Raw genomic sequence first — 20,746 nt, 5'->3', positions numbered from 1 at the left:
TCCACACTGGATTATGTGTATAACAAAACATTAAATAAATGTCTGAGCCCGGGTTCGAACCGGGGACCTCTAGTGTGTGAGACTAGCGTGATAACCAACTACACCACCCAGACAACTATGACTTTGGTTTTTAACTGGACAAATATGTTTTGCTATTTTATCCAAACAAATTGATGAATTTTATTTTTGACATAATACTTAAAAAAATTCATAAATTATTTAAAAATTTTTAAATAAATTCTTATTCTTTTATTATTTTTTATTTTAAATCAAATAAGTATTTATAATTAATAGATGGCTTAATTAAAATACCACTTGTCATTCTATATAACATGATCATACTGATATGTCATAATTGATAATGACATAATATATTAATATGGTATGATAATATGATTATGTGATATTTTTTACTTTCCAAATCACGTGTCATGTCGAATAAAATGATAAGTAGTCAATTGTTAATCATAAGGGTTTATTTGAACAAAAATTAAAATATAAAAACTTAATTTAACGTAAGAAAAAAATACTTATTTAAATTTTTCTTAAATAGTTTAAGAATTTTTTCAATTATTATGTTAAAATTTTCTTTTCTCTTATAATTTATTTGATATTTTCCTTTCCCCATGGACCTTTGCTTTGACAATGTCTTCTATACTGCCCACCATTTACATGTGAAAGAGCTCATAAATTCAAATCTATTTTCTTAAGGTTATATATAAAAACAAAAAATAAATAAACAAAGAACCTTAAAGGAGGTAATAAAATAAAAGCTTTAGACAGTAAAAACAAAGATGAAAATGAAGCAATATGTCTTTTTCAAACTCTATTTAATGAATGATAATGGAATTCATTTTTCTCCCTCCACATTTAAAAACAAAAAGAAAATGGAAAAAGATTACCCAAATCAAAAGAAAAAGGCATGAATGTACCTGATACATCAAAATTTGAGTTTTCCTTTTGATAAAAAGATATAATATATATAAAAATTTAAATTATTTATTATATTCAAACAATATTTTATATTTTTATTTTAAAATCAAATAAAATTTTATTATTAACTAACATTTTATTAAATATAATTATTAAAACGTTATTTATTATTTTATATCACGTTATATGTTAATATGTTATTATGAATGGTGACGTGAAACACTTATATGACATAATGATATTTTCACTATCTATGTTAATATTATGTCAATGTCATGTGAATATAAAAAATCAAGTAACGTTTTGATTAATGATAATTAATTAATTAATTATTAGTTATAATAATTTTTTAATTTAAATAAAAAATTTATAAATTTAATTAAATATAATAAAAAATAAAATTCATTCAAATAATTTAAAAATTTTAAAATATTATGCCATAAAATTATAATCTCAATTCAAAAAATAAATTCATTGACTTTGAATGAAGACCTTCTTATTTGGGAACCATCCCAGATAGTACCCGAAATAGACAGACGGGTCACCCAATTTTCACGTGCCATCGACGTGCCTATCAACGTAATAAATCCAAAAATCCCTTTTTAAATCCCTCCAAACGACCCCTAAAAATCCCACCAAAACATTTCCCTCTCTGTTTCCACCCCTTTTCCTCCAAAAGAAAAAGGAAGAAAAATGTCTTCTCTCCCTCTCCTCCTCTGCTTCTTCTTCTTTACCTCCTTCGTCCCGCTCTTTACTGCCCTCACTTCCTCCCCTTACCTTTCCCCCACGATCCTCCCACAGAATTACCAGAAAATGCTAAAGAACTTCAAAATTTACGTTTACCCCCCGCCGGAAACGCTGTCGTTTGACTCCAAAGTCGAAGCCCTCTTTTACTCTTCTCTCCTCCACAGTCCCTTCACTACTCAAAACCCCGAAGAAGCCCATTTGTTCTTCCTCCCCTTCTCTTTCCACTCCGACCTTTCGCCACGCTCCGCCGCGCGCGTTGTCGGAGATTATCGTACGGAATTTATTTACTGGAACCGGACTCTCGGAGCTGATCATTTTTTCCTTTCTTGTTCGGGTGTCGGCCATGGCTCGGACCGGAATGTGGTCGAGTTGAAGAAAAACTCGGTTCAGGTCTCGTGTTTCCCGACGACGCCCGGGTTGTTTATTCCTCATAAGGATGTTAGTTTACCCCCACTTGCTAACGTTCACGCTCCAACTCACGCTCCGGGAAGCAAGAGTACGAGTCATTTGGCTTACGTGAGGTATAATTGGGTGAAAGAGTCGAACCTGGTGGAACAGCTTTTAGCTGATCCCGAGATTTTGGTTGAATCTGAGCCGTCGGATCAGATGACTTACGAGGAAAGACTTGCCGGGAGTAAGTTCTGTTTGTTCGAGTACGGGCCGGAGATATCGGGGATTGGCGAAGCAATGAGTTTCGGTTGCGTGCCTGTGGTGATCACCGACCGTCCAGTCCAGGACATGCCGTCGATGGATTTGCTGACGTGGCGACATATCGCCGTGTTCGTGGGGACAAGCGGCGGGGCCAGGGAGATCAAGAGGGTATTGGGACGCGTCGTGGTGGAAGGGTACGAGGATATGAGCGGATCCGCTGTGGTGGCGAGTAAGCATTTTGTGTGGAACGAGACCCCGCAGCCGTACGATGCGTTTCACATGGTAATGTATCAGCTCTGGCTGAGAAGGCATACCATCAGATATGCGGAGAGAGAATGGGCTTAAAGGATTAAGGATTTAAAGTGTTTGTAGCCCGTTGATTTATTTGTTGACTTCAGAACTTTCTACGGTGGTGATCACGTAATTCTTATATCTGTGTTTTTTTTTTTGGTGTTGTAAACTATAATTTTGGCTGGTTAATACAAATTAGTATTAATAACATTTTATAAATTAATTATTTTAATAATTCCAATTTCTATATATTTAATTCAAATCCAATAAAAAATAAGTCAAATAAAAAAAAATTTTCAAAAGCGTGCTAAGATCCAAATTCGATTAGAAAGTAGGCAATCTTTGCGTTAGAACAAAAATCAATAATGTCACTATTAGATTCCTTTCCTTTAACCTTCTCGACCTTCCATCCCCAATCTCTTCATCCTCACTCCCCCAACCACCTCTATACTCCCTCTGTCCCTTTCTTCGTCGATTCCGAATCGCCATGGCTCAAGGTAAATGAATGAAGATGAAATCCGCTTTTTAGAATTAACGTTTTAAAGCTTTTTTACCTTAAATTTATATATTTATTTTTTCTGTAGGTGGATCCATGGAGTCTGCCGCGGCTCGCTACGAGTCGACATTGGATGCGTTGTCGTCGTTGATAACGAAACGGAGTCGTGCTGATAAGAGCAATAAAGGAGACCGCTTCGACTTGCTTTTTGATTATTTGAAAGTATAATATTTGCTTTATGATTGGTTCTGTTGATTGAGTATTTTTTAGAAATGGATTGTTTAACTGATTGCTTATTGATTTTAGATTTTGGAATTGGAGGAGGCAATTTCAGAGATGAAAATCATCCATGTAGCTGGCACCAAAGGAAAGGTGCTACAGTTTTCGCGTTCTAAATCTTTTTTCTGTTTTTTTTTGGAATAATTTTTAGCTTTGAAATTTATTCCTTAGTGTTGATAATGTTATATTATAACAAGATGTTAAGAGTAATCTATTTTTCAGTGTTTTTACATTTTAGTAGTAATTTGTTAATATAAAAAATTTTAAAAGTAAAATGTCTGAAGCTAATGACAATCATGCTACTTAAATTTTTCAGCCTTTTCTTTATGGCTAAATATAAGATAAGGTAGTTTTTTTGTAAAATATCGAAAGCAAATATAAGCTTTGAATTAAAATATATTTATTGTACCAATCTAAGATTGGTTATATTGGTAGGTCTTTCAAATTTTAACTAAGAAATATGTTTTATTGTTTTAATGCTCTGCACCTTTTAATTTATAAGGGTATGAATGAACAAGCATTTTTCAAAATTGGTTTGAGTTTTAGGCTCTTTTACTTCTTTATACCAAGAGGAGAAAATTCTTCGGTCAAATTGGAATACCTGACTTGTGTAAATCAGACTTTTTCCCCCTTTGCTTTTCTTTGCATGCCGCATCAATCTGTAATCCCATCTTTGTGTCTGCCATTATTTTGATCTGTTTGGCTTTGGTGAAACATAATTCATTTCAGAACTTAATCTAGAGATTACATTTTGTTTTTCTTGCTTGTTTGCATATGGCTTGTGAAGTATGATGCTAACTCTCTTTTTGTTTGGAATTTGGAAAGGGATCAACATGCACGTTCGCGGAATCTATATTACGTAATTGTGGGTTCCGAACTGGACTTTTCACATCTCCTCACCTTATTGATGTTCGAGAAAGATTTCGATTGGATGGGTGAGTCTTTCAGTTCACTAGCATGTGTGTTAGTTTGATCTTTATAAGTTATTATCTATTGTTTCTTCTACTTTCCATTATGTAAATACTTGTTAACCACTGCTATCTATGTTTATTTACTATTTTAGATATTATAATCTTTCCCATTATAGCTTTGATGCTTTGGTAAATTTCTTGTCTTTCTTGGCTGCTCCAGTGTGGAAATATGTGAGGAGAAATTCTTGGAATATTTCTGGTGGTGCTATGATAGGCTGAAGGTACGTTTGCACTAGTGTTTCACACTGATATGTGTACGAATTCCTCCTTGGTCTTCTGCCATTATACATGGCCTTTTCATACATTATTAAGTAGGCTTTGTGGTGCACTACTGCTTTTTATTTTTTTTTAAATTTAAATGTGTATTATAGTCTGTCCAAAGTAGTAAGTAGTAGGCTCAACAGTAAAGACTTTCTATGGTACAGGCTAGCATTGTGCTATCTAGCATAGCCTGGATGAAGTTGAATTCTGGTTCTGGAAAGGGGCTTTTGTAGCCAACCAACCTCATAAAGGGGATAAGATTTTGCAGAATTCAGTTGTGTAGCATTTGAAACAAACCTAAATGGGCCATATGGACTTACTTAGACTATCTGCCCTGGACAACTTGAAACCAAATCATCTGCAATATCTTTTCTCTCTCAATCCAATGCCATATTTATCATTGAATAAACAGTATTGTCTTTCAAATTTTGGGTTGTCTTTGAACAATATGTTTAAACTTGTTTGCCTTTTTTCTGTTGGTTTGCAGGAAAAAACCAATGAAGATGTGCCAATGCCTACATACTTTCGCTTCCTGGCCTTGCTTGCCTTTAAGATATTTGCAGCAGAGCAGGTTTGATATGTGTTATTACCCTTCCATGTGAAGCTGTTTTCCCATGTTGCTTCTGCCATTTCATGAGCATCCTCTCTATTAAAGTGGTAATAAAACTATTGCCTTAAAATTATCTATGCAGGTTGATGTTGCTATCTTGGAGGTTGGTTTAGGTGGAAAGTTTGATGCGACAAATGTGGTATGTTTTTTAATGTTAGTTCACACATATGTTACTGATTCATTATATATCTGCCAAGCTAAGGTTATCATTTATGGCCTTCTTGATGCTCTTGTTTTAATTTTAGTCAGTATGTGTCATTATTTCAGGTTCAGACACCTATTGTGTGTGGTATATCATCCCTAGGGTATGACCACATGGAGATTCTAGGTTAGTGTTATATTTTTTCACTTTAGGTAATTGCTCCTATACATTTGTAGAATACAGTTAATGGTGTAATATATTGGTTTGTGAAATGCAATATCTGCCAAGTTGAAAACAAGCAGCATTATGTAAACCTAATTATTTATCATGTTATTAATTTTCTATTATTTGTTTTTTGAGTTTTTAATTCTTTGAAGCTTACTTGGCAGATTACAATTGCTGACTGAGATTTCTGCTAGTGACAGGCATTTTAATTTGTATTCCAATATTTTTGTTGCTGTGCAGTAACTTAGTGACAATCAATGATTTTTTTAAACCTCATGTTGGCAACTATATTTTTCAGTGCATCTGTGAGGCTTCTTGATGGGGAAATGGAACAAAATCTAAATTATGCAGAATTAAGGGAAAAAGTATGATTAAGCTTGTCTTTGTGTGGTTTAACAGTTACACCATAAACATGTGGAAATCTGCTTAGTTTTCTTATGTGCTAACTTTCTAATTGTATAGGAATTATAATAACTTGTGAATTATATCATTAGGTGTATGTCAAATATCTTGCTGCTTTCAGACTAACTGAAGATAATGCTAAGCGATTTTTTTTTGCTCCTCTGGATGCTACGAACAGGAAATACTCTCGGAGAAATTGCTGGGGAGAAGGCTGGTATTTTTAAGGTGTAATATAGAATTAGATTTAGTTAAAGCATTACGATAAGAGTCTGTTTCCATTTTGCAACATAATTTAAATCTATTTCCTTCTCTTTATGTTTGTTCTTTTTCTGATGCAGCAAGGGATTCCAGCCTTCACCGTAGCTCAACCTGATGAGGCAATGCATGTGCTTGAAGAGAAAGCTTCCAAGTTGAATGTAAGTTGCATAACTCTTCCATGTCCGAGTTTCCCGATACAAAGAATAGTAAATACAAGACTTAGAACTTGTATTCAAATTCTTAAAATTACCTTGTTCTAATGGACATGAGGACCTATGCTAGGGCTGAAAATCCTTTTCTAAACAGGTACAGCTTCAGGTGGCACATCCACTAGATGCAAGCTTGCTGAATGGTTTAAAACTTTCACTTAAAGGTGAACATCAATATTTAAATGCTGGTCTTGCTGTTGCACTATGTTCTACTTGGCTTCAGAGAACTGGTCATCCTATCACCAACTCAAATCAAACTGTAAGTTCTAACCATAGGAGACTTTCTCTGCATTCCACATGTTATGTTTTTTATTCTCTTGTTTTGCTCAAAACTTATTTATCTGCTTGGAATAGGGTTCACTGCCTGAACAGTTCATCAAGGGCCTAACAACAGCAAGTTTGCAAGGGCGGGCTCAAATTGTCTGTGATCAATTTACTGACATTGAAAGCCCTGGAGATCTGGTTTTTTATCTGGATGGAGCCCACAGTCCTGAAAGCATGGAAGCATGTGGCAGGTGGTTTTCTCTTTGCATTAAGGAAGGCAATCAGCAAGCTAACCTCAATTATCAGACACAGGATTATACTGAATCCTCAAGTGAAGTGGCACAGCAGCAAACCGACGAAAGATATAAGAAGGATACTGCCCAGGTAGAGCACCCTGCTTTAAACCACATTAGTTTCCATATTTTTTGAAACCTAGATGATTTGTAAAAGAGAGTACGCTGTCCTTGCTGAAATCAATGTTGTTTATGATTGAATACTCAGAAATTATATCTGGTCTCATAGCACACTATTCAAGCTTTTCTATTTTAACAAGTCAAAAGAAGCAATTAAATATGTAGAGTGGGATGCTGGCTAGGAGGGTATCGCTTCTGTAGAAAGTTTCAGAAGTTCAATGATTGAGTTTAAAAAGCTCAAACATAACTTGAGGCAAAAGTAAATGAAAATTTTGATAATGCCTTGCACATCTCGCTATAAGCTGGTATTACTTTAACCTAATGTATGTGCACGCACAGATAAGCATTCGGCATTCTATATTTCATCTAATTCATATTTCCTTGGTTTTATCACGACTTTCTGAACTTGAAGTTGTGCTTGAAGCATTTGGGTTACATCTTGGTGATGCAAAAAGTTTTTGAGAATTACTTGCAGATTCTGCTGTTCAATTGTATGTCAGTGCGAGATCCACAGTTGCTTCTGCCACACTTGATGAGAGCATGTGCCAGTCATGGTAATCACTTGAGTTAGAGGCATGTTTAGATATGTTTTCTTAGATTTATAAAATTTAATAGCCATGTAATCAAAGTCATCATAAATGCTTTTGAAGTTTGGGGATTGATTACAGTTCAATTGCTTTACACCAATTAATTATAGGAGGAATATATAGCTCTTTTAACATCCTAATGACACAATGAAGGAATCGCATTCCAAATCTATCCCTGTTCAAGTCTGAATGAGAACGGTATTAATGTCTTTGTTTTACTTCTAAATTAATTTGAACTCTAGAATTACATGTGTCAGATGAAAGGACACAATTTAATTGCCGTTAGATTGAATTCTACTTTTAAGGCCTTCTGAAAACAATCTTAAGGGAACAAATGCTGAAGTTAGGTTATGTTGAGTTGATTTAACCTCAAATTTCTTTCTAGAAAGCTTGTAGGGTCATTATAGCAAAGATAAAATTTATCTTTTTTATTTTTTAAATTGAATGAAAGGTAAGATTCATCTGGACAAGAAGACATCTTGCATTTAATGTCAATGGTTTTTACATCTGGACAAGAGAAATTCTATATCAAATTTTATGGTTTTTACAAGCTTTTAAATGATATTTCAGGTGTCTGTTTCAAGAAGGCACTTTTTGTACCAAACATATCTGTGTATCACAAGGTTGGATCCCATACTTTACCAACAACTGATCCTCAAGTTGATTTGTCATGGCAATTCACTCTTCAAAGAGTATGGGAAAACCTTATGCTGGGTGATAAAGGTATCAGTCTAATATGTGGCATTACATTCTTCTTATGTTTCAAAATTCATAGTTTGGAAATTATGTTGAATTTCATAATTTTAAACTAATAAACAGTGCAAACCTATTGGTGGTAAATGGTTGAGATTTTGCCATAGTTTGATTTCTTATGGTATTTACTTGCCTTGGATTCTAGTTCCATTTTCCTGCTTCAGATTATAAGTGAATTGAGTTTAATTATGACCATCACGAAATGTGCAAAATTATTGGAGACATGGAGCATAATCAAGGGTGCTTTTGTTCAGTTTGGTTTACATATGATTTGTTTCCTTTGTTTACTAGGAGGGGAGGCCATTAACACAGATCAAGCTTGTGAAGAAGTGAAAGATGATACAGGAATGAGCGTTAGGAGTTGTAATAACAGTTCTGTCTTTTCTTCTCTACCATTGGCCATCAAATGGCTCAGGGATGCTGCCCAGAAGGATCAATTTGTTAGATTTCAGGTAATTCTTGTGTTTTGGGATTATATTTGTTTGAGAATATATAGTCTGCTATTGCAAATATTTGCCTGCCTCATATGTAACAAGGTTAGAGTACTGTAGATTGAGTTGCTAGCTGTAGTATCAGAGCTTAGTATATTCAACCTTGTTTCTGATGAGGTTGAAGTCTAGCACATGAGACCTCGAAGGTTTTAGAACGGATGGGATTATAAATGAATCAAGCCATTAGGTGAGTTTTTCCTTGGAAACATTTTTTATGGTTACAGAATTGAGAAAAGCATAGATATTCTACTCTGGGTTATGGAAGTGTACATTTCTTTTTTCTGAGAATGGGAGAGAAGAAAGAAACATTTCTGTTGACAAAACCGTTGGCTGAGTTAGCCTTAAAATATATGTATATTTTGACTGGATGGTTGCACTTGTACCCTTCTTTCTTAGGAACACTTGGTTAGGCTTTGCAAAAAAATTTCCCCAAAAAAGTACCTGATCATCTAGTTTATGTAGTCATCTGGATGAAATTTCTTTGCGAGGATGGACGAATTCGAAATCCAGCCTTCCTTTCAATTACATTGGTAAGGGAATGCGTCATCTGTACCAAGTCAACATGGTGTAATTCAAAAGGTATTGAGGTCATGGCTCGGCTGTGAAAGAGAAGGGGTTACTTTGTATGCTTTTACTGGTTACACCTACTTCTCTCTTGTGCTTCTCTTGGGTTTTTACGATTTCCTTATTTTGATTTGAACAGGTCCTGGTAACCGGTTCCTTGCATCTTGTCGGTGATGTCTTAAGATTAATCAAGAAATGAGGTTGAACCTTCCTTTGTGCTCCTACTTGGCAACAGCCTTCGCTTCATTGTCCTTTCCAAGTGAGGCAACTTCTCCATGCTGTTTGTGTTGCCAAAGCTCACTCTTTCTAAGCTTTGTCGGTTTAGGTATACACTTTCGGTTAACGGAATCCGGAATTGGCTTGAGCCAATGCAGTATTGTTTCTGCAACAAGTTGAGACAAGAAAATGCAGCAAAACATTGCAATTCATTGTTAATGACAATTACATGTAATCTTTTTCCCCTTTTTACCCAAAAGACAGTTCATTGAGTTTTTTTCTTCACTCACTTGAGCTACCACAAAGAGGGTAAGATCTGGATTTGGATAATGATGATAGCTAAAACATTTATATTAATATTCGTGTTATCAAAAAAATATATGAATGTATTAGCATATTGTTTAAAAAATATGATTCAATTATTCATAATAAAGATCATAATGTATAAACATAATATAGCATTGAACAAACTATCAATCAAATTGCATTATATATTTGTAATTAACATTAATTTAATATTTTTGTTTTTATTCATTATAATCATATCCTTATTGTTGTAATTTTTTATTAATATTATTTATTTAATCAATTACATAATTATCTTTATTATTGTATAAATTATAGCAAAAACACCACCTATGAAATACTTGGATCATGGGCTTGGACCGGTTCTGTTGGCTCCTCTCACGCATGATATAAAACAGTTCTTTCGTCTTTTGTTCTTTTATATTTAAAGCTAACAAAGGAATCCCTGATTCGTCATTTTAACTCCCTCCTTTCTCTCTCACCCTGCCGCCTGTGTCTTGTCAATTTAGGCAACTATACATACCCAGCGACAGAAATTAGGAAAGTTGTGCAGAAAAAGAAGACTACTTTGAATCAGCGGCACAAATGGCAGAGGCTATAGTGTCCTTAGCTATTGAAAGAATATCGGATTTACTCATTCATGAAGCTGTTTACCTGCATGGCGTTCGTGAGGAGGTGCAGCGCCTAAAGGCTGAACTGGAGAGGATGAAGAGCTGCTTGAAGGTTGCGGACAATAAGCAAGATCAAAATGAGCTTACCTGCACTTTGGTGAGACAAATCAGAGATCTTGCTTATGAAGCAGAAGATGTTATTGACACCTTCATTCTTCATGTCGCGCATCAAGGGGGCTTTCATGGAATTATCAAGAGATTCACCAAGCCTTTTCATCTGCACAAAATCGGGGTGAAGGTCAAAGCAATCCTGACTAAGCTTGAAGACATCTCTAAGAGTCTTCCAGCTTATGATCAGATATCTGGAAGAGAGGGGTCTAACTCTATTTCCGAGATGCAGCAGCGGTTAAGGAGAACATATTCACATGTTGAGGAAGAGGATGTTGTCAGCTTGGAGGGTATCACAAATGAGGTTCTGGCTCAGCTGATGACAGAAGAAGATAGACTTCATGTGGTTGTTTCAATAGTCGGCATGGGGGGCATCGGTAAGACCACTCTTGCTAAAAAAGTATATAATCACATTGATGTGAAAGGACATTTTGATTGTTTTGCTTGGACTTTTATATCTCGACAATGTATGCCAAGAGATGTTTTGCATGATCTCCTGATAAAACTTCTATGTCCTTCTACACAAGAAAGAGAGCTAATTGATAAACTGAAAGAGAATGAGTTGATCAAAAGGCTTTATGATGTCTTGAAAGAAAAACATTACTTGATAGTCCTTGATGATATCTGGAGAAACGAGGATTGGAATAGTCTTAAATCTGCTTTTCCACGAGGAAAAAGGGGAAGTAAAATTTTATTCACAACACGCAACAGGGATGTGCCGTTACTTGCCGATCCTTGCAACTCCCCAATAGAGCTTCCAGTTCTTACAGATAATGGAAGTTGGAAGCTTTTTAGAATGAAAGCATTCCCAGGCAACAAGATAGAGTCTCATGCTTGCGCAGAAGAATTGGAGATGCTAGGAAGAGAGATGGTGAAAAAATGTGGAGGTTTACCTCTGGCCATTGCTGCGTTAGGAGGTTTGTTGGCAACAAAAAAGTCACGGGCTCAGTGGGAGATGGTTCACCGAAACATCAATGCACACATAAATAAGTTCCAACAACAAGATCATCATTATGGTGCAGTGAATGAGATTTTGGCTTTAAGCTACAATGAGTTGCCCTTTCATTTAAAACCATGCTTTTTATATCTTGGTCATTATCCAGAAGATTGGGAGATCTCCAAAAAAGAACTCATTCGATTATGGATTGCTGAAGGTTTCATTTCACCATCATGGGAAAATGAGGGAATGTTGATGGAGGATGTTGCTGAACAATTCCTAGAAGAACTAATAAATAGATGTTTGGTTCAAGTTGGCAAGAGGGACTATACAGGAATAGGTGTGAAAACATGTCACATACATGATCTCTTGAGGGACTTGTGCATCCGAAAAGCTCAAGAGGAAAATTTCTTGGGAATTATTCAACCACCAATTAATGAAAACAATGGTAATTCTCTTCATGTGACCTTGACAGCATCTATGGCACGAAGAATTGCTATTCATCCTAACAAAAGGTTGTTTCTTTGAAAGGAAAACATCCAAACTTACATTCTCTTTTGCTCTTTCAAAACGAGGAAATGATAAAATTGCAAATTTCAAAATGCAATGATTTCAAATTTTTAAGGGTCTTGAATCTTATGAAAAGGGATATGATGAAGTGGCATGTGTCAAATGAAATTGGTAATCTACATCATTTGAGGTATTTGGGGTTAGAATGTTCAGGAAGGATCATCTTGCCACAGTCTATCGGCAAATTGAAGAGTTTACACACTTTATACCTCCGAAATCAAGCATTAACAAGAATTCCTAATGTTCTCTTCCAGTTGAAACGTTTAAGACATATTATTGTGCAAAATTACAATGGTTGGGAGGGAGTACATAAGTTTTTGCTGCCAAGTGATGCTTCAAAAAGTATTGAAACTTTAAAGTACATACGGGTTGAGACTTTGATTGAAAATAGTGCAGCGCTCATCTTGACTAATGTTAAGAATTTGGGAATAATTTTTGAGAGATCAAAAGATGTTGAGCCTATCCTGAAAGCACTGGTCGAATCACACCGCCTTTGCTCATTGCGCATGTCATTACAGGATTCTATCCCATTCCCAGATTTGGAACCCCTTTCTCGGTGCCATCACCTATCGAAACTATCCTTAAGAGGGATGATACAAGAAGATCCGCATTCAAGCCTTCATGTTTTGAAATTTCTGCCAGCAAACATTACCAAGTTAACTTTGTCGTCATGTATGATGAACCAGGATCCAATGGCTGTATTGGGAAAGTTGCCTCATCTGAGGACTCTCCGCTTATGGTATAAATCATATGCGGGGAGTAAAATGGTTTGCTCTGCAAATGAGTTTCTGCAACTTGATTTTCTTTACATCGGAGGTCTAAAAGAATTAGAAGAGTGGCAGATAGAAGAAGGTGCAATGCCACATCTCCAGCGTTTACGAATGCACGATGTTGAAAATTTGAGGACTTTTCCAGAAGGGTTGAGGTATATTTTTGCTCTTCAAGAATTGGAATTAATCTTAATGAGGCAGTCATTGGTAGAGAGGATTCAAGTGATAGATGGAAGAGAAGGAAAGGATTTCTCTAAAGTGCGCCACATACCCTCCATCCAAATAATTGATACATTAGATGACCGAAAACTCTAATTTTGTAATGTCAAATCCTCAGTTCGAAGTAGTTGCAGGTGAGTTAGACATTTTTATGATCTTTTTTGTTCTTCATTTGGGTCTATGCTTTTCATAAGAGATAATGCCATCTTTTTCTTGGTGTAGGTAATCTAATTGCACTGCAATGCACTCCTACTAATAAGAGTAACAAGGGGATCACCTCGATTTGCTTTTCGATTATTTGAAGGTATAATTTGTTTTTCTTTTCTTGATAACTGAGTCTGATGATCAAGTGATTTTTAAAAATGAATTATACGAGCTTGAATGATCAAGTGATTTTTGTCTTGTTTATTGTATTAGCTTTGAGATGAATTAATGTATCAGTCTTTTTGCAATGATATTTAGCTTTGAATATTTTTTTTTTAATCTTTTGAAAAGTGTTCAGGTAAGATTTCACGACTAGAATTAATATGGTTACAAAAAACTACCCTTTGTGGTGGTAGTGCAGGTTAGCTCATTGCAGGACAGACCCCTGCCATGACTTTCCCTGCATATAGAGAAAGAAATAAAAAAACAATTGGGTTGCCAATAGGATCAGGCATAAACCCCATGTACATAGGGGCCTGCTCCCAAGCATAACAAAAGAAGCTGAGAGCCGAGACCATGATCATCCCGCTGCAGACAAATTTCCTCTTTTTTTGTGTAGACAACGGTTTAGCTTTGAGATTTTCCTGGCATTTTGATATTATGTAATCATATCATATCTTTTAAGCTTTACATATTATCTTGTAGGCTTTAATGCTTGCTTCTCCATTCTCCCTTTGCTTCTCTTTTTTGTTTTCGTTAATTTGATTGACAAGGTCCTTGTAGAACTGGTTCCTTTGCATTGGCTGATGTCTTGAGATTAGTCAAAGAGTATCAGTTCATGTCTTCCGTTATTCCTAGTGTGACATCTCCTTAGTATTCTTAACACTATAACAAAGCCATTGTTGCTGAAGCTGTCTTAGTTTCCTAGACTGTTGGATTGATGGTATTAAACAGTGACTTAACTTCCATGATAATTGCAATATGACATAAAGCATGCAAAAAAAAAAAAAAAATTGCAATTCACTTCGATGACAACTGCATAAAATTTATCTTCTTTATTTTTAGATTGAATAAAAGGTAAGATTAATGTCAATGGGATAGCAAGAAGTTAGCCTGGACAGAGAAATTCTGTATCTAATTTTATGGTTTTTACAAGCTTTTAGATGATATTTTAGGTGTTTGTTTCAAGAAACTTTGTACCAAATATATCTGTTTTACCCAAGGACGGATCCCATTCTTTACCAACAACTCATCCTCAAGTTGATTTGTCATGGCAATTTGCTCTTCAAAGAGTATGGGAAAACCTTATGCAGGGTGATAAAGGTATCAGTCTAATATGTGGCATCACATTCTTCTTATGTTTCAAAATTCATAGTTTGGAAATTTATGTTGAATTTCATAATTTTAAACTAATAAACAATGCAAACCTATTGGTGGTAAAAGGCTGAGTTTTTGCCATTGTTTGATTTCTTATGGTATTTACTTGCATTGGATTCTGGTTCAGTGTTATCCTGCTTCAGAATATAAGTGAATTGATTTTAATTATGAGTTTATGACCATCACAAAATGTGCAAAATTATTGGAGACATGGAGCATAATCAAGGGTGCTTTTGCTCAGTTTGGTTTATATATGATTTGTTTCCTTTGTTTACTAGGAGGGGAGGCCATTAACACAGATCAAGCTTGTGAAGAAATGAAAGATGATACAGGAATGAATGTTAGGTGCTGCAAAAACAGTTCTGTCTTTTCTTCTCTACCATTGGCCATCAAATGGCTCAGGGATGCTGCCCAGAAGGACTGTTTTGTTAGATTTCAGGTAATTCTTGTGTTTTGGGATTATATTAGCTTGAGAATATATAGCCTGCTATTGCAAATATTTGCCTGCCTCTTATGTAACAAGGTTAGAGTACCTTAGATTGAGTTTCTAGCTGTAGTCTCAGAACTTAGCATATTCTAACTTGTTTCTAATGAGGTTGTTGAAGTCTAGCACATGAGACCTCGAAGGTTTTAGAATGGATAGGATTATGAATGAATCAAGCCATCAGGTGACTCTTTTTCCTTTGAAACATTTTTTATGGTTATGGAACTGAGTAAAGCATGGATATTCTACCCTAAGTTGTCTCTTATGGAAGTGACCATTTTTTTTCTTCTGAGAACGGGGGAGAGAGAAAGAATGAAACATTTCTGTTGACAAAACTGTCGCCAGAGTTAGCCCTGATATATATATATATATATATATATATATATATATATATATATATATTGTTTTGACTGGATGGTTGAGCTTGTACCCTTCTTTCTTAGGAATACTTGGTTAGGCCTTGTAAAAAAATTTCCTTAAAAAAATACCTGATCATCTAGTTGATGTTGTCATCTGGATGACAAGGATAGATGAATTCGAAATCCACCTCTCCTGGTAAGGAGAACGTTGTCAAAGCTTAAACTGTATTGTCATCCTACATCTGTACCAAGTCAACAGGGTGTAATTGAAAACGTATCCAGGCCAGGCTCGACTGTTAAATAAAGAAAGGGGTTACTTTGTGGGCTTTGAATGGTTACTGCATGTCTACAGTTCTGTCTTGTGCTTTCTCTTGGGTTTTTCTAATGTCCTTATTTTGATTTGAATAGGACCTCGTAACCGGTTCCTCGCATCTTGTTGGTGATGTCTTAAGATTAATCAAGAAATGAGGTTGAACCTCCCTCTGTGCTCCTACTTGCCAACAACAGCCTTTGGTTCACTGTCCTTTCCAAGTGAGGCAACTTCTCCTTCCTGTCCGCATTGCCAAAGCTCTCACTTTCTGGGCTTTGTCGGTGTAGGCGTACACTTTCGGTTAATGAAATCCGGGATTGGCTCGAGCAAATGCAGTGTAGTTTCTGTAACCAGTTGAGACAAGAAAACCCAACAAAACATTTCAATTCATTTTTAATGACAATTACATGTTATTTTGTCCCCCCTTTTACATCCAAAACACAGTTCATTGAATTTTTTATTTCACTCATAGCCATGAAGAATTATTAAACTAAAAATATTTGTAGACTTAAGAGCTACCACCATCAAGGTAAGATCTGGATTTGGACAAAGATAATAGACTAACATATTTATATCTTTCCGTCTATGTCTTAAGGGAAATTAATATTCGTATTATCAAAAAAATATACTAATGTATGAGCATATTGGTTAAAAATTTTGATATAATTATTCTTAGTAGAGATAATAACTTTTATAAGACTACAGTTATATTTGTAATATAGCATTGAACAAACATATCATTCAAAATACATTATCTATTAGTAATGAACATTGATTTAATATATTTATTTTTATTCACACCTCCTATGAAATTTATCTTTGGACCTAGGCCGGCCAGAGATTAATAATTTGGAGCATGGGATTGGACCGGATCTCTTTTTCTTATTTTTGGGTTTTATATTTAAACCTAACAAAGAAAATTCTGATTTGTCATTTTTCCTCCCTTGTCTCTCCCTCTCATACCAAGCCGCCTCTGTTGACAATTTAGAAAGCTACAGCTAATTTGTAAAGAATTAAGGAAGTTGTGCGGAAAAAGGTAGATCAGCTTGAAATCTTTGAAAAAGAAGAGTAATTTGGGCTCTGTTTAGAACCAGCAGCAGAAATGGCAGAGGCTTTTGTGTCTTTAGCTATTGAAAGAATATCGGATTTACTCATTCATGAAGCTGTTTTCCTGCTCGGAGTTCGCGAGGAAGTGGAGGGCCTCAAGGCTGAACTGGAGCGGATGAAGAGCTCCTTGGAGGATGCAGACAGTAGGCAAGATCAAAATAAGCTTAACCGCACTTTGGTGAGACAAATCAGAGATCTTGCTTATGAAGCAGAAGATGTTATTGACGACTCTATTCTTCATGCCGCACATCAGAGGGGCTTTCATGGAATCATCAAGAAATTCACCGAGCCTTCTCATTTGCACAAAATTGGGGTGAAGGTCAAAGGAATCCAGACTAAGCTTGAAAGCATTTCTAAGAGTCTTCCGGCTTATAATCGGATATCTGGAACAGAGGGGTCTAGCTCTGTTTTCGAGATGCAGCAGCGGTTTAGGAGAACATATACACATGTTGAGGAAGAGGATGTTGTTAGCTTGGAGGATACCACAAAAGAGGTTTTGGCTCAGTTGATGACAGAAGAAGATAGACTTCATGTCGTTGTTTCTATAGTCGGCATGGGGGGCATAGGTAAGACCACTCTGGCAAAAAAGGTTTATAAGCACGATGATGTGAAACGACATTTTGATTGTTGTGCTTGGGCTTTTATATCTCAACAGTGTATGCCAAGAGAAGTTTTGCATGATCTCCTCTTAAAACTTCTCTCTCCTTCTAAAGAAGAAAGGAAGCTAATCGATAAACTGAAAGAGCATGAGTTGGTGAAAAGGCTTTATGATGTCTTGAAAGAAAAACGGTATTTGGTGGTTCTTGATGATATCTGGAGAAGTGAAGATTGGGACAATTTTAAACCTGCTTTTCCACGAGGAAGAAAGGGGAGCAAAATTTTATTCACAACACGCCACAAGGACTTGGCATTGCATGCCGATCCTTGCAACTCCCCAGTAGAGGTTCGATTTCTTACCGAGGATGAAAGTTGGAAGCTTTTTAAAATGAAAGCATTCCCAGGAAAGAAGACAGAGTTTCATGCTTGCCCAGAAGAATTGGAGATGCTAGGAAGAGAGATGGTGAAAAAATGTGGAGGTCTACCTTTGGCAATTGCTGTTTTAGGAGGCTTGCTGGCAACAAAAAAGTCACCAGCTCAGTGGGAGATGGTTCACAGCGACATTAATGCGCACTTGAACAAGTTCCAACAAGAAGATCATCGCTATGGTGGAGTGAATGGGATTTTGGCTTTAAGTTATAATGAGTTACCCTTCCATTTAAAACCATGCTTCTTATATCTTGGGCATTATCCAGAAGATTGGGAGATCTCAAAAAAAGAACTCATTCGATTATGGATTGCTGAAGGTTTCATTTCACCATCATGGAAAAGCGGGGAAATGTTGATGGAGGATGTAGCTGAACAATTCCTGGAACAGCTAATAAATAGATGTTTGGTTCAAGTTGGTAAGAGAGACCATAGAGGAACAGGTGTGAAAACATGTCACGTACATGATCTCTTGAGGGACTTGTGCGTGAAAAAAGCTCAAGAGGAGAATTTCTTAGAAATTATTCAGCCACCATCGAACAAAAGCGATGGTAATTCTCTTCATGTGACTTTGACAGCATCTATGGCACGAAGAATTGCTATTCATCCTAGCAAAAGGTATGTTTCATTCAAAGGAAAATATCCAAATTTACGCACTCTTTTGCTCTTTCAGAATGAAGAATTGATAAAATTACACATTTCAAAATGTAATGATTTTAAATTTTTAAGGGTGTTGAATCTTGTGAGAAATGATATGCTGTCCAAGTGGCATGTGTCAAGTGAAATTGGTAATCTATATCATTTGAGGTATTTGAGGTTAAGATCTGCTGGAACCATCATCTTGCCACGGTCTATTGGCAAGTTGAAGAATTTACACACTTTATACCTCCGATATCAAGTATCAAGAATTCCTGATGTTTTATTCAAGTTGAGACGTTTAAGGCATATTGTAGTAGGTGATATTTATGTTTATGAGCCTTTGTTGCTGAGGGATACTTTAAAAAATATTGAAACTTTAAAGTACATAAGGAGTAAGAGTTTAATTGAAAATAATGCAGTGCTCGACTTGACTAATATTGGGAGTTTAGGAATAAGTTTTGAGAGATCAAAAGATGTGGAGCTTATCCTAAAAGCATTGATTCAATCACAACGCCTTGAGTCATTGTACATGTGGTTAGAGGATTCAATCCCATACCCAGACTTGGAACCCCTTTCTCGTTGCCATCACCTATCAAAACTATTATTAAGAGGGAAGATACGAGAAGATCCACATTTGAGCCATCATAGTTTGAAAATTTTGCCAGCAAACATTGCCAAGTTGACATTGTGGGAATGTGAGATGAAGCAGGATCCAATGGCTGCATTGGGAAAGCTGCCTCATTTGAGGACTCTCCGATTATGGACTTCCTCATATAAGGGGACTAAACTAGTTTGCTCTGCCAACGAGTTTCTTCAACTTGATTGTCTTGTTATTGTGGCGTTACAAGAATTAGAAAAGTGGCAGATAGAAAAAGGCGCAATGCCATGTCTCCGGAGTTTAAGTCTGTCTGTAGTTCCAAATTTGAGGAGTTTTCCAGAAGGGTTGAGGTACATTACTGCTCTCCAAGAAATGAAATTATCCTCTTTGAAGAGTTCATTGGTAGAGAGGATTCAAGTGATAGATGGCAGAGAAGGAGAGGATTTCTCTAATGTGCGCCACATACCCTCCATCCAAATAGATTGTACGTTGGAAGATTGAAAGCTCTCGTTTTGCAAAGTCAAATCCTCAAGTCCTAGTAGTTGGAGGTGAGTTAGATATTTATATGATAATTTTTTTTTTTATTTGGGTCTATCCTTTTCATGAGAGATGATGCCATTTTCTTCTTGGTGTAGGTAAATCTAATTGGCTCAGAAATGTACTATGCCAATAAGAGCAACATGGGGGATCACCTGGATTTGTTTTTCAATTGTTTGAAAGTTGAATTTGTATTTTTTGCTTTTTGATTGTTTGAAAGTTTAAGTTGTATTTTTGGAAATAAATTGCTGAGTTTGAATGAATCAATTGTTAATAAATTTTAGATTTTCACAAGTGAACATTATCCATTTGTTTGCTAGCACTTAAAAGGCAAAAGCTAGTCAAAGTTCTGTTTTTTGATTTTGTTCCTATTTTCTCCACTCTCAATGAGACAGCAAGAGGGCTTGGTGAAACTGGAAATTCTAAGAAAGCAGCTGCTTGTCAACTCTTTCTTGTTAGATATAGGATTCCTACCTTATGAGATAACATAGAGGAAGAGTCTTTGCTTTTTCTGCTTCTTTAATTATCTAAAATGCTGCTTATATTATGTTAAAATTTTGACGATATTAGTGCGCAAAATAAGATGACGAAAGGGAAAACAAAATAATCAGAAGGATTCATAGAAGATTTATGTTATCTATCATGCAAGTTGAAATAGGGAACTCGATGTACGGAGATAACTCTGGTAGAAATTAGAAGTTTCATTTTTCAATCAACTGAGAAGCATTTCTATACATGTCACAAAGACCAATCTCTTAGCCTCACATTTGCGCATTTGTACTCAAAGCAATTGACGAAGCTGCTGATTTTCTTTCGGGAGAGAC

At 35.8% G+C, this 20,746-nt stretch overlaps 3 protein-coding genes, 1 non-coding gene and 1 pseudogene across 4 annotated transcripts; 4 read left to right on the top strand and 1 right to left on the bottom strand.

Annotated features, from left to right (window-relative positions):
* Positions 40 to 113, bottom strand: TRNAV-CAC. The gene has a single exon. It is a non-coding gene; the product is annotated as a tRNA-Val (tRNA).
* LOC18586018 (probable glycosyltransferase At5g11130) lies at positions 1,556 to 2,841 on the top strand. Its single transcript, XM_018129222.1, has one exon. It carries the CDS (start codon positions 1,627 to 1,629, stop codon positions 2,674 to 2,676), a length of 1,050 nt encoding a protein of 349 aa, XP_017984711.1. The 5' UTR covers positions 1,556 to 1,626; the 3' UTR covers positions 2,677 to 2,841.
* On the top strand, positions 2,924 to 10,120 carry LOC18586017 (folylpolyglutamate synthase). Its single transcript, XM_018129221.1, has 16 exons — positions 2,924 to 3,119; positions 3,207 to 3,340; positions 3,425 to 3,490; positions 4,223 to 4,332; positions 4,529 to 4,589; positions 5,117 to 5,200; positions 5,322 to 5,378; positions 5,507 to 5,567; positions 6,187 to 6,233; positions 6,347 to 6,424; positions 6,573 to 6,734; positions 6,830 to 7,123; positions 7,628 to 7,706; positions 8,310 to 8,462; positions 8,784 to 8,944; positions 9,687 to 10,120. Exons 1-16 carry the CDS (start codon positions 3,110 to 3,112, stop codon positions 9,744 to 9,746), a joined length of 1,617 nt encoding a protein of 538 aa, XP_017984710.1. The 5' UTR covers positions 2,924 to 3,109; the 3' UTR covers positions 9,747 to 10,120.
* On the top strand, positions 10,494 to 16,448 carry LOC108663795 (annotated as a pseudogene).
* Positions 16,968 to 20,277, top strand: LOC18586016 (probable disease resistance protein At1g58602). The gene is made up of 2 exons (XM_018129386.1): positions 16,968 to 19,933; positions 20,021 to 20,277. The coding sequence occupies exon 1, from the start codon at positions 17,121 to 17,123 to the stop codon at positions 19,884 to 19,886; it is 2,766 nt and encodes a 921-aa protein (XP_017984875.1). The 5' UTR covers positions 16,968 to 17,120; the 3' UTR covers positions 19,887 to 19,933; positions 20,021 to 20,277.

Source organism: Theobroma cacao, chromosome 10 (genome assembly GCF_000208745.1).
Source record: "Theobroma cacao cultivar B97-61/B2 chromosome 10, Criollo_cocoa_genome_V2, whole genome shotgun sequence".
Lineage (NCBI taxonomy): Eukaryota > Viridiplantae > Streptophyta > Magnoliopsida > Malvales > Malvaceae > Theobroma > Theobroma cacao.
This window is presented reverse-complemented; position numbering and strand designations above follow the sequence as displayed.

What these genes read in the sequence shown, in the direction of transcription:
- LOC18586018 (XM_018129222.1), top strand. Translation starts at nt 1,627, where the DNA reads ATGTCTTCTCTCCCTCTCCTCCTCTGCTTCTTCTTCTTTACCTCCTTC.
- LOC18586016 (XM_018129386.1), top strand. Translation starts at nt 17,121, where the DNA reads ATGGCAGAGGCTTTTGTGTCTTTAGCTATTGAAAGAATATCGGATTTA.
- LOC18586017 (XM_018129221.1), top strand. An exon ending in GAAAGATTTCGATTGGATGG is followed by an intron (nt 4,333 to 4,528) that starts GTGAGTCTTTCA and finishes TGGCTGCTCCAG; the next exon opens with TGTGGAAATATGTGAGGAGA. An exon ending in GGTGCTATGATAGGCTGAAG is followed by an intron (nt 4,590 to 5,116) that starts GTACGTTTGCAC and finishes GTTGGTTTGCAG; the next exon opens with GAAAAAACCAATGAAGATGT.